General features: G+C 34.2%; 2 protein-coding genes across 2 annotated transcripts; both read right to left on the reverse strand.

Moving 5' to 3' along the window:
- Window positions 1–41: 41 nt before the first annotated feature.
- On the reverse strand, window positions 42–4,760 carry LOC135844243 (uncharacterized). Its single transcript, XM_065362390.1, has 7 exons — window positions 4,081–4,760; window positions 3,831–3,955; window positions 3,578–3,744; window positions 3,292–3,489; window positions 2,885–3,071; window positions 2,681–2,791; window positions 42–1,089 (listed from the first exon to the last, which is right to left on the reverse strand). Exons 1-7 carry the CDS (start codon window positions 4,219–4,221, stop codon window positions 978–980), a joined length of 1,041 nt encoding a protein of 346 aa, XP_065218462.1. The 5' UTR covers window positions 4,222–4,760; the 3' UTR covers window positions 42–977.
- Window positions 4,761–4,904: 144 nt separating this feature from the next.
- LOC135844239 (uncharacterized) lies at window positions 4,905–9,571 on the reverse strand. The gene is made up of 4 exons (XM_065362387.1): window positions 8,371–9,571; window positions 8,112–8,246; window positions 7,783–7,923; window positions 4,905–7,526 (listed from the first exon to the last, which is right to left on the reverse strand). Exon 4 carries the CDS (start codon window positions 6,839–6,841, stop codon window positions 4,973–4,975), a length of 1,869 nt encoding a protein of 622 aa, XP_065218459.1. The 5' UTR covers window positions 6,842–7,526; window positions 7,783–7,923; window positions 8,112–8,246; window positions 8,371–9,571; the 3' UTR covers window positions 4,905–4,972.
- Window positions 9,572–13,065: the final 3,494 nt, after the last annotated feature.

Consider the following 13,065-nt stretch of genomic DNA (forward strand, 5'->3'; position numbering starts at 1 on the left):
TTAAGTAAATAAGTACACTTGAACAGTATTTAAAATGGAAGTATCGGACATTGGTAAAGTATATTAAATACGAAATGATAGGTACGTAAATAAATATTAATCCTCTATTCTCAATTTTTCAACTTGACGTAAAATTTAACCATTGCTATTGCTCTGACCTTGATGAATGAAAATTTAAAACACAGCAATGACACTGAAAAGTATCAGTGAAACATATGTAGGTGATCGAAATACGTAAATACTCGGAATATCTAATCTACCTGTTTGAAATGCATATTTTTTATCAAACAAAATGATTTTTCGTATTTAGCACCAAATTTACCTTGGTAAACTTATAAACGAACCGCTTTGAAATATAATTAACGAATTTTCATGCCCATTCAAGCGAAAAATTTCAGATACTATTCAAGGTTTTTCGTTTCGAAATAGGCAGATGGAAAATTTATTGCAACAAAAAAGAAATAGAAAACGAAATAGTAATAGATAGGTAAGTATAAAAATAAAATAATATCGTGTGGCACAGAAAGTGACTTTTTGCATATCAAGTATCTATGTCAAAAATGTGAGAAATATTGCATGTTTTGCTTGTAACTATTGCTCCTGCGATTTCAGAGATAGGCAACATGTTCATCTTCATCTTTGCTCGAACCTTTCAGACTGAAATGTTTCCAATATTACGATTTCACCTATTGTATATTTGATAGTTAACTCGACAAAAAAAAAAAAAATGTGCACAATCACGCAATGGATTGTTTTCAACGATACGATTTGTAATTTTTTTCCCTCAGATTAAGTAAGTACCAGGAAGAATAAAATGAAACACATTCGACCTGTATACGTATTTTGGGTAAATAATATTTTTAGATAAGCAATACAATATACAAAACCACAAAAGAAGAGGAAACTCGCGATGTTTCAGACAATGAAAATTTAATCAGTTCTCTTCAACAGCATTTACATTATTTTGCTTTCAATTTTCAAACTTTAAACATTATTTTAGTAAATGAGCCTTTCTGAAACGCATTTACAGCGCTTTCATGTTCATTTAAAGAGAAAGTTCCAATTCCAAGTTTTTCAATTTTCAGATACCTGCAACAAAATGAAAAAAAATTGCATTACCTTTTCTTAAAATGCTATACCAATTAGATGATCGTTGAATTTTTCAATTCATTTAAATTTTTCGCCCAAAATTAAATACTTGGTAGGAAAAGATGATCAATTTTAGTAGAATTTATAAAATTTTGCAAAAAAAATTGGACAAAATATCGATAAAATTTTCCAACATTGCCAAGAAACCAACAAAATTAATATTTTATCAAATTCTTTGAAAACAATAATGTTTAAAAAACCTCTTTTACAAAAAAAATATGACAAAAAGAGTACAAAATTCGTATCCATAAAAAAATTCAGAATTACAAAAAAAATAGCAGAAGAATATTGTTACGAATTCTGTAAATAAAAATAAAAATAAATAAAAAACAACACTCACGCATTTAGCGTGAGAAGACCTTGATTCGTATAAGTGACTCGTTCGCAAACGAATCGATTCATTTACTCAATTTCAATTTTTGATGAATCATTCGCGAACGAATTGATTTGTATAAGTGACTCGTTCGCGAACGAATCGATTCGTATAAGTGACTCGTTCGTGAACAAATTGATTCATTCACTCAAGTTTTGATGAATCATTCGCGAACGAATTGATTCGTATGAGTGACTCGTTCGCGAACGAATCGATTCATTTACTCAATTTTTCATTGTGATGAATCATTCGCGAACGAATAGATTCGTATGAGTGACTCGTTCGCGAACGAATCGATTCATTTACTTAATTTTTCATTGTGATGAATCATTCGCGAACGAATAGATTCGTATGAGTGACTCGTTCGCAAACAAATCGATTCATTTACTCAATTTCAATTTTTCATTTTTTTGACGAATCATTCGCGAACAAAAAGATTCGTATAAGTGACTCGTTCGCGAACGAATCGATTCTTTTACTCAATTTCAATTTTTCATTTTTTTGACGAATCATTCGCGAACGAAACGATTAGTATAAGTGACTCGTTCGCGAACGAATCGATTCGTATACGTGACTCGTTTGTGAACGAATTGATTCATTCACTCAATTTTTGATGAATCATTCGCGAACGAATTGATTCGTATGAGTGACTCGTTCGCGAACGAATCGATTTATCTACTCAATTTTTGATGAATCATTCGCGAACAAATTGAATCATTTTTTGTTAACCATTCGCGAACGAATTGATTCATAAATAATGAATCATTGGCGAACGAATCGATTCAAAACAATAATGTTTAAAAAACATCTTTTACAAAAAAAAAAAAAACAAGAAGATACAAAATTCGTACCCATAAAAAAAATTCAGATTTACAAAAAAAATAGAAGAAAAATAAGTTATTAGTTATTACGAATTCTGTAAATAAAAAAAATATCAAGATTTACCAAAAAAACCTAAAAGAAGAGCAGAGTAAATGTTATAACTTTTGTAAAAAAAAAAAATGCTCGAAGTACCTTTTTTACCTATTTGATTAAAATTGCCATAAAATAAAAATGGTCGAAAATAAAGAATAAAGTAGATTTTATGTCATCGAATAATAACAATAGTTTTCTAAAACGAATTAAAAATAAAAATAACCAAAAAATAATTGTACTAACGTTTTCGACATTGATTCGATGTACGATACTGCTCTTTCAAAAGAATTTGGTGTATTTATGACAGCTCCCGAAACGGTTATTTCTTTTGAATACACTTTGAAAGGGTTGATTCTGAAATTTAAAAATGCAAATAGATATAGGCATTATCTAATGATAAGTATAACATTTTCATTTTTACAGAAAAAATGAGTTTTTAATACCAACATTATTGTTTTTTCTGGTTCTGCCACCCCGAATATTAATAAAGTGCCTCCATTTTCAATCAGGGGAAGAGCTGCTTGCATGGCTTCTGAGTTTCCACTGCAGTCGATACAAATATCAGCCATGTACTCGGGATTTTCTCTTTTATATTGCAAGATTTCTTGCCAGGACATGCATTTGTATCCTAATCCTATAATTGGATAAAAACATTATAGGCGAGGCATTTGAATGAATCTATACAGCCACAAAATATTCACTAGTATACATATACCTATCTACTCTAATTTTGATTTTGATTTTTTTTTTTTTAATATCAGGGTTTTGGGTTTGGGGTAAACGATCCATCAGCTCGTGAGCTCACTCTAATGTTGTAATTTAAATTTAAGAATATAAAAGGTGGACTTCCAAACCTATTTCTGATAGAACGTTGCGTCGCTTGACATTTGACGAAGAAATGATTACATTCCTATGGCCTAGTGCATGCAGTAAACAACTCCATAAAATTCCAATGATCCCAGCTCCAATTATCAATATATTCGAACCCATATCCAAATCGTGTAATTTATCCAGTCCATGAATAATGCACGATAATGGTTCACATAAAGCAGCTGTTAGATGAATAAAGAATACTTAAGTAGGTAAAAACTCCCACGACATTTCAAATCATAAAAAAAAAAAGGAAGATAAGTTAAGTACCTTGTTCCAGTGACAAATGATCAGGAATTTTAGTTACTTGAGAAACATGAGCTTTTACATATTCGGCCCAACCTCCATTTTGAACAATACCTATAGCGTTTTCTGAACCTCCTCCTTTGCAAAAATTATTCTTCAGCCTTTTACATGGAACACATATTCCACAACTCCTGCGATATTTAATATTTAAATTCATTCCACGTTAATTCAGGACTTGAAAAAATACTAAAAATTGATAGCTAAAATGATCACTTGCAGATTAGGATTTACAGCTACTCGATCACCGATCGCCAGATGAGAATATTTTCCCGATACATTCACAATGGTTCCAGCAACTTCGTGTCCCAATATAACTCCATCTCTAGCGTTTGTAAATTCTCCCTGTTTTTAATACCATCGTTAAAGTAGGTATCATATTAAAAATCTTAAATTTCTGGATTAAAGAATCATCTAAGTAATGTTAATGTTATGTAAGAGTAGGTAGTGAGAACCAATTTACCAATTACTTTTATAATGTGAATATCAGTTCCACAAAATCCAGCATAAGCTACTTTGACGATGACGTCTTCATCTGATTCTACTTTGGGAATTTCTTCATTCGCGAAAATCGTTCGATTATTTTTAATATCCACTTTAACACAATTCATATTTTTGCGATGTGTCCATTCATAGGTATAGAGTCTTCAGAAGAGGAACACTAAATTATTGAAAAACTTTACTAACCTTATTTTATATGTGAGGTGTTTCTATTTATTTTGCTTTGCACACTGCTCATAAATATTTAATTTAAGATGATCATTAAGATGTATGATGATTGATGATATGGTTAGAAAAACAAATAAACGTCAATTCAGTAAGTACACATGTTTTATAATTCAATATCAGCTTACACATAGGTAGGTACCTACGTAAAAGAAAACAAAAATGTACTTATATTCTGGCCTAAAATTAATACCTACTTGTACTTATGTTGATAAATACGAAGAAAATTAAGAATGAAAGTCGGATGTCGGCATCAAATTGAAAAAAAAATAGATAATAAAAAATCCTATAAGCTTTCAATTATTCAGTTCACAAAAATTCAACGTTTCGTAAAGTTGTAAAGTCTAGTATAAGTTTTATTAGTGCGATATAAATTTAAAATAAAACGATAACATTGAAAAACATTTGAAGTTATCTGCGTAGATAGGTAGGTACAGGGGCGTAGCAAAGCGTTTTTCCAGGGGGGGGGGGGGTAAATTTAAAAAAATGACAACTTTCAAAATGTTGAAAATGCCAACTTGCCAACTCCAAAATTGATTAATGCCAACAAGATAATGAAAATAATGAATAAGGAGCAAACAACGTTTTATTAATAAAGAACAACTTTAAAGTCTAAGGAAGAATAAAATCAACATTTCAACAAGCAACTTTTTTAATGCGCCTGTTTTTTAAAATATACCACCGCTTAGCCACTGCTCCTAAATCAATTTTATCGATTTCTTCTTTTTCGGAGTGTATGAGCATAAGATTGTCGAGGCGGTCATCTTCCATCGTAGATCGCAGGTAACTCTTTATGTATTTAAGAATGCTGAAACACCTTTCGTTACTGGCAACAGAGTACCCTGCAGTGGCCATAAATTGACATATTTTAAAAGCCAGAGGTGCCACTGTTTTTATTGAACATGCGATTTTTAAAATTTCATCCGCCGAAGTAACTTCATTGCAATTATCGAACAACATTTCTAGTTCTGTTATTACGTAATCCACATCTGAAAACATTTCTCGATTAGGCATCATATCAATAACTAACTGTAGATTCTCTGGGTCGATTTCGCGTCTTAATGGTATTTCAAACAGATTATAAAGGGGCTGAATGGTCTCAATAGCTTTGGTCGCATTATCATTCAACCATAAGATTAACACGTCTAAGACAGAATAAAATTCTTTTTTATAAAAAGACATCATGTTGAGATTAACAGCAGTTTGTGGATTTGCATCAATACGTGTAGGGATACGTCGAGGTCGGTGATGAGTCGCATAATCATGTTCTGGATCAATATCCATTCGTTTACAAAATTCCATTCCAGCTCTCACTTGGTTTTCAACATCCGAATTGTTTCGAATCGTCGTCAAATTTGTAACACAAGATTTGATACAGGTGATTGCGTCCATAACGTTGAGCTCTGTTTTTTCCAAGTGCTCAGTGACCTTTCGAAGTTTGGAAAAAATTATCTTCATGAAAGTCAAGGAAATAATGAAGTCTGCGCTTCGTAGTTTTTTACTCAGTCCCAACGCCAAAGATTTCGTTTTACTGTCCACTTTTCCGTGAATTTCTTCTATTATTTCATCTAGAAGTTTAACAATCGCTTCATAGGACCGGTTTACAGCTTCAATCGTACTTGCACGAGCTATCCAACGAGTTTTTGAAATACCAGTCAGCTTGAGAGAATTTTCAACACTTTTCAGAGCATCTTTAAGGAAAGCAAAACGTTTGGTGCTATTGCTGAAGAATACAAATAAACTTTGCAGAACACTAAAAAAATCTGCTACTATCACGCTCGCTTTGCAACAGTGTTCAACGCCTGTGTTTGTTCTGTGGCACTGACAAGGAACGAAAGGTACAACATGACCAACTTTGTCTGAAATTATTTTTTGTACGCCGTTGTACTGACCCGACATTGTTGCGGCCATATCGTATGATTGAAACGCCATATTCTTCGTATCTATTTGACAGGAATTCAACATCTGAAGTATGGTTTGAGCTATTCCTGCACCAGTTTTATCTGGCGCCTCGGCAATTTTCAGCAGTTTTTCACTAATTCTTGCATCGTCATCAACGGTTCGAATGATTAGAGAAAGCATGTCTTTGTGTGACGTGTCCGGAGTGGTATCAGCCATTATTGTATAAAACGACGATTTTTGAATTGTAGAAACAACTTCTTTTCGAGTTTCTTCGGCGAGCATTTGTATGAATTCGTTTTGTGATTGAGCACTGAGATAAGTAGTAATAGATCCTTTTTCTGATTTATTTTCGAACCATTTTTTTAGAACGGGGTTATGTCGAGCTACTAGTTGAGCGATTTGGTAAAAGTTGCCGTTTTTATCGTCGTTGTGTCCTCTAAACGCAATTCCCTGCCTCCCAATCGTTCTGGTAATATCGAGCAGAGTAGAGATAACTTCGATGTGGAAATTCTTACGCCTTTCCGATTCAGTCATAAGTCGATCATACTCTTTGTCAAAAGCAACGTCAATGTGTCTATTTGTAATCTGGAAATTTCTGAACATGTCCAATGCCTTCTTATGGTAATCTGATGTGAAATGAGCGCAAAGTTTCCCTTTTTTTTTCCCACCGCGATTACCTCCTTTAAATTTGTTGAAGTTTTGAATTCCGCCTGCAAACCAACCGTTTTGTACCGCATCAGATGTAGATGGAAAGAGGTAACAAATGAAGCAAAAAGCAGCATTTTTCGCGACGCTGTATTCTAAATGAGGATATTGTTGGTACCATGTTGGATTAAATTGAGAATCGTGTGAATCCTTCGGAAACGGTTTTAAAATAGGCTGATGAGGCCCTAGTGCAATAAGGTAATTCCGCTGATTTTCACATTTGATAGGTTCACGTAAGCCAGGATCGTGTGGTATTATAGCATTTATAGCATCGTCTGCACAATCAACTTCTTCAAAATGATTTTCTTCATTTTGAAGGTATTCCAAATATTTGCTGCACGTGACTAAAGCAGACTCGCATTTGCTTCTGATATCGTGGATTACATCATTCACTTTTAAGTTTTAACAAAACATTATAGTCGTGGTGCGTGTCTAGAGCTTCAACTTCGGCAAATAAATTTTTAGCGATACTAATGGAATCCACGACATTGGAAAATTTTCCCATGTATGCTGCTCTGTATTCTTGTTTATTACTGGGGGTCTCATCACCAAACAAATCAGAATCGCATCTAGTAACTGTTTTCTGAAATTCAATATAAGAAAGAGTGTACAGTAAATTGAAAGTAAATACGTATAATTATGAATGAATCATAAAAAATTGAATTCTGCAAAAATTGCTTACGATGCACATTGCACATAATAACCTAATGCAAGTAATATGAGTAGGTACATGGTACATAAATTTTTTTTCTATGTCTTGATAATTTGCAATTTTTATACATCATGGACGAATTTGTATAGTAATTACTATATCTAAGTAGTATATTCAACATTCACACCTTGGTCTGTTCTGTTTTACTATGGCAAGCATTATTGGAGACAGGTTGAGCTTGTGAAATTGTTTCAGTGGCATTCGCAATTCCATGAACCTCGTGATTCGTAGTTACCGCCGCGCTATGATCATTTTCGTTTGTTCTTACCTATCAAAAAAAAATGAAAAATAAATGAAAAAAACAAATGCGTTCAAATAATGTAAGTAGGTAAGTATTTTTGAAACACAATTTAAAAATAAAAAACGCCAACATGATCCACCTACGTATATCTGTTTATAGGTTATTCAATTTTTGATTGATGAAAATTGCTAAAAAGTATAATTTGTATTCCAAACCTGTGCCGGCTGTGCCGAGTTCAAATTTTCACGTGTCTCTTCATCAGTGTTAATATTGATCTTACTAATGGTACAAGAAGTCGATTCAGCCTCTATAGCCCCGGTGATAGGTTCGTTCTGCGTCTCCGTTGATATCTAAAGCAAAAAAGGGTTTTAAATGTTGGAGTGAATTTTTTCTAAATTAATTGTAATCATCTCACCCTGACCCTGTCATTAGTTTTAGTGAACGTAGGTACCTATTACTATGTGATAAACTTACTTCTTTGGCTGAAGTACTAGAACTACTAATCGGATTTAGGATTTCATCAGTTTCTGTAGCCGGTTCAGTTTTTTTTTTTTTAATTTTACATGCCTTGAATATGTCATCTGGAGCTCCAAGAACTTTAATTCTCACTATTTCTCCGCCGTGCACATTTTTTTCGTGTTCTTTCTTGTACTCATAATTAATTTCTTTATGCGGATTGCAAGACAAACACAATACTCTTTCACGTCTGCCAATTTTGGCATTCACTTTCATTTTCTTGATGTTAGCAACGATGAATGTAATTCCAAACACTAAGCAGTAAACACTCAACAATTAACTGAGTTAACACAACACAATCACATTCGAATTTGAAATAAACACTACAGTAGATGAAAATTTTCCTTTTCTTTTCTTTTTCGTAGTATTTTGATTAATTAGATACCTAGTAATAAATAGTAGATCGGTGGATAGTTTTTCGTTCAAGTATCGCGTATTGCAACTACGTAGACATAGGTAGTTATATTTTGACACGCACAGAGTGCGCTTTTACCTTTTTTGTATGTTTGACAACACAGTATTTTTTTATTTATTAATTAGGATGACGACTGACGACTGACGAGTATAATTTTTTAATGGTCTACACAGGAAATTATTCATTTTGATAAAAAGTTGGCAATTTTGAAAATCAGTAACTGTTCACAGTTGGCGATTTTGACTTTCCAAATCTCAAGCTCAAATAGATTTGAAATTTGTTGACAAATCAGCTTTAGGTTTAATAATTTAGATGAGAATATAGCCGATTTTTGAACAAAATAAATAATTTCCTTGAAAAGTTGGCGATTTTTAGTTTCCAACTCTCAAGTAGGTGCCTACTCAGTTGGCAAATCAAGGATGAACCTACATCATACATTCATACATACTTGAAATAAGTTGGCAAATCAAATCTAATTTCAACAATTGAAAATTGTCAACTTTTCAACTAAATAAGTACGTGGAAAATACAGTTGACAATTGTATTTTGTAAGTTCTCAAGTTTTCAGTTGGCAAATCAAGTATATCGATTGGTTTAGCTTTAATTGTGATACATATTCGACTCTGAGTAAAAAATGCCAACTTCTTGAATTTTCATCCTCGTAAACTCAAAAATGCCAACTTTTTAACTTTTCAAAACCTGCCGGGGGGGGACCGTCCCCCCCCAACCCCCCCGCTTGCTACGCCCCTGGGTAGGTACATATGTACATAAATTTGGGTACCTGTCTAGGTGTCTAGAAAGGTCTGCTGAATAATCCCATCGTGTAAAATGTCTCTCTAGAGTCAAATTATGTGTCACCTATCTTGTTTGATTAGGTACATAATTAAATTTCGAACATGATTTTAGTAAATGAACCTCTCTAAAATGCTTTCAATGCATCTTCATGCTCACTCAATGGAACGTTTTTATTCCCAAATTTGCCATGGTAATAGTCCGGCATATGACAATAGGAATAATTGCACCCACCCCCCCCCCCGGGCCGGTCTTCCGGAACAACTTTTTTCTTAAAGGGGACATCCTAAGGAATATTTTGAAGCAAGCTTGCCCAAAAAAAAGTTGGCCTTACTTACAAAATGGCGGCCATTTTGATTGGCAGGTCAGTCGAAATCGCAGATTTTGCATTTCAAAATAGGACTTGCACGAAATTTTTCAAACCTTACAAAGGTAGATCGAAAGATCATGCAAAAATTTATCACCTGTCAACATTTCAAGTGCTAAAGTGCGTGTTTCGATTTTTGGTGAATTTTTGAAAATCCAATTTAGGCCAAAAATGAGGGAAAAAATCAAAATTTTACCAAATTGACCAAGAAAGCTGAAATTTGAGATATACCCTATTTTCGACATGACAAATCGATTGGAAACGGTTTAAACCCATTTTGAGTAGTTCTGGAGCCTTCAGCAGATTTTTGAAACTCGAAATTCCCACAAAATTCCATCAAATTGGAGTTGTAAAGCTAAAATTGATTCTAAAAACTAATTTCAATACGCTACAAAGTACTGCAGGTGAATTTCAAGTCGTTTTGGAGCCTCCAGCGACTTTTTGAAAATTCCTGAAGCCTCCAGCAGATTTTTGAAACTTAAAATTTTTGAAATTTACTCTACACTCCAATTTTAACACCCTCTGAAGACGACTTCAGGTAAGTTAAAGTCATTTTAGAGCTTCCAGTGAATGTTTTGAAAATTACTGGAGCCTACAGTAGATTTTTGAAGCTTGAAATTCCCGCAACATTATTTTTATCAAATGGAGTTGGCAAGCTGACATTTACTTCTCAGACTAAATGGTGGTTTCACTGGTTTCAAATGGTTTTGAAGCTTCCAGCTACTATTAGAAAATTTCAATTTTCCAAAAAAACGCCATGTAACTTTTCAAAAAGTCGCTGGAGGCTCCAAAACGACTTGAAATCCACCAGCAGTCAACTTCGTAGCGTATTGAAATTAGTTTGCAGAATGAATTTCGACTCTCCATCTCAGTTTGATGGGTCATTCCATGTCAATTCGACCAAAAAAAGGCGATTTTGAAAGTCATATCTTTCGATTTCGCTCAATTTTTTTTACATTACCTACCCACCCAGTAAGAAAGCCTCAATCAGTTTGGTCCCGGCCCCCTCAGGGGGCGGGTGGGGTCCTCCACTACTTTCACATTGTCTCGAGGTACTCAACTTCAGCAGCGCATTCCTCCAAAACTATGATACTTTGATCAAAACTGATTTCACAGTTCAAAAGGGTATTGAATTTTGAACTATTTAAGCATTTTGAAATTTTCAAAATTTGAAAGTTGAACTTTCAGATTGAAAGTTCAAATTTCAAAATTGCACTGTAAGTGGGAGCTACCATTTAAAATTCTGAAAAAATTCCCATAGATGTATCTTTTGATGTTTTTTTTGAAATATTTACGTTTCGAGATGGGATCTCTTAATGGAGGGGGAGCACCCCCACCCTCAATTTGGGGCAAAACTTTCGGAAAAAAATCTGGGGCATGTGATATATTGAATTGTATGTTTTTGGTAACACTGAACACGACTGTGACGTTAGATTTTTGATTGGACCCCATCCACGGCCCACAGCACCTCCCCAAATGGGGTAAATTTCAAAATAGGGGTTTTTTCGTGCGACACATCAAATAGTACATATATTTTGGTGACGCTAAACACGAATATGACGTCAGATTTTTGGTTGGACCCCATCTAAGGCCTCCAACAATTTTTTCGGACTTTTACCAATTGGGGGCGGTTCTGGGAGCCATGGGTGATGTCAATTTGAAAAACTACCGCTATATTCGTGTTCAGCGATACCGAAAACATACTATTTCATGTGTCACACGATTGAAACCATTTTTTTTTCAGGTTACCCCCATTGGAGATGAGCTGGGGGCCGTGGAAGGGTCGAATCAAAAATCTGACGTCATATTCGTATTCAGCGTCACCAAAAACATACTATTTGATGTGTCGCACGAAAAAACACTATTTTGAACTTTTACCCCAATTGGGGAGGTGCTGGTGACCGTGGATGGGGTCCAATCGAAAATCTAACGTCATATTCGTGTTCAACGTTACCAAAAACATACAATTCGATATATCATATGCCCCAGATTTTTTTTTTGAAAGTTTGGCCCCAAATTGGGGGTGGGGGTGATCCCTCTCCATCAAGAGATCTCATCTCGAAACGTAAATATTTCAAAAAAAAAACATCAAAAGGTACATCTATGGAAATTTTTTCAGAATTTTAAATGGTAGCTCCCACTTACAGTGCAATTTTGAAATTTTCAAAATGCTTAAAAAGTTCAAAATTAAATACCCTTTCGAACTGTGAAATCAGTTTTGATCAAAGTATCATAGTTTTGGAGGAATGAGCTGCTGAACTTGAGTACCTCGAGACAATGTGAAAATAATGGAAGCACCCCCCCACCCGCCCCTTCTGAGAGGGCTGGGACCAAACTGATTGCGGTTTTCTTACTTACTGGGTGGATAGATAATGTAAAATAAAATTGAGCAAAATCGAAAGACATGACTCAAAAACGTTGGTCGAATTGACATGGGATGACCCTGATGACATTTTGGGGGAAATTTCAAGTTTCAAAAATCTACTGCAGGCTCCAGTAATTTTCAAAAAAGTCGATGGGGGCTCTAAAATGACTTTAACATACCTGAAGCCGTCTTCAGAGGGTGTTAAAATTGGAGTGTAGAGTAAATTTTAGCTTTCCATCATCATTTGATGAAATTTTGTGAAAATTTAAAGTTTAAAAAATCTGCTGGAGGCTTTAGGAATTTTCAAGAAGTCGATGGAGGCTCCAAAACGACTTGAAATTCACCTGCAGTACTTCGTGACGTATTGAAATTAGTTTTTAGAATAAATTTCAGCTTTACAACTCCAATTTGATGGAATTTTGTGGGAATTTCGAGATTGAAAAATCTGCTGGAGGCTCCAGAACTACTCAAAATGGGTTTAAACCGTTTCCAATCGATTTGACATGTCGAAAATAGGGTATATCCAAAATTTCAGCGTTCTTGGTCAATTTGGTAAAATTTTGATTTTTTTCCTCATTTTTGGCCTAAATTGGATTTTCAAAAATTCACCAAAAATCGAAACATGCACTTAAGCACTTGAAGAGGTAACATGTAGATGTACAGTGGTATATAATAAATTTTGTAAGCCGAGAAAAAGCGTAAGTTTCTGTTATC

The sequence above is a fragment of the Planococcus citri genome, chromosome 4 (assembly GCF_950023065.1).
Source record: "Planococcus citri chromosome 4, ihPlaCitr1.1, whole genome shotgun sequence".
Classification (NCBI taxonomy): Eukaryota; Metazoa; Arthropoda; class Insecta; order Hemiptera; family Pseudococcidae; genus Planococcus; species Planococcus citri.

What these genes read in the sequence shown, in the direction of transcription:
- LOC135844243 (XM_065362390.1), bottom strand. Translation starts at nt 4,221, where the DNA reads ATGAATTGTGTTAAAGTGGATATTAAAAATAATCGAACGATTTTCGCG. An exon ending in CTGATATTCACATTATAAAA is followed by an intron (nt 3,956 to 4,080) that starts GTAATTGGTAAA and finishes TATTAAAAACAG; the next exon opens with GGAGAATTTACAAACGCTAG. An exon ending in GTAGCTGTAAATCCTAATCT is followed by an intron (nt 3,745 to 3,830) that starts GCAAGTGATCAT and finishes TAAATATCGCAG; the next exon opens with GAGTTGTGGAATATGTGTTC.
- LOC135844239 (XM_065362387.1), bottom strand. Translation starts at nt 6,841, where the DNA reads ATGTTCAGAAATTTCCAGATTACAAATAGACACATTGACGTTGCTTTT.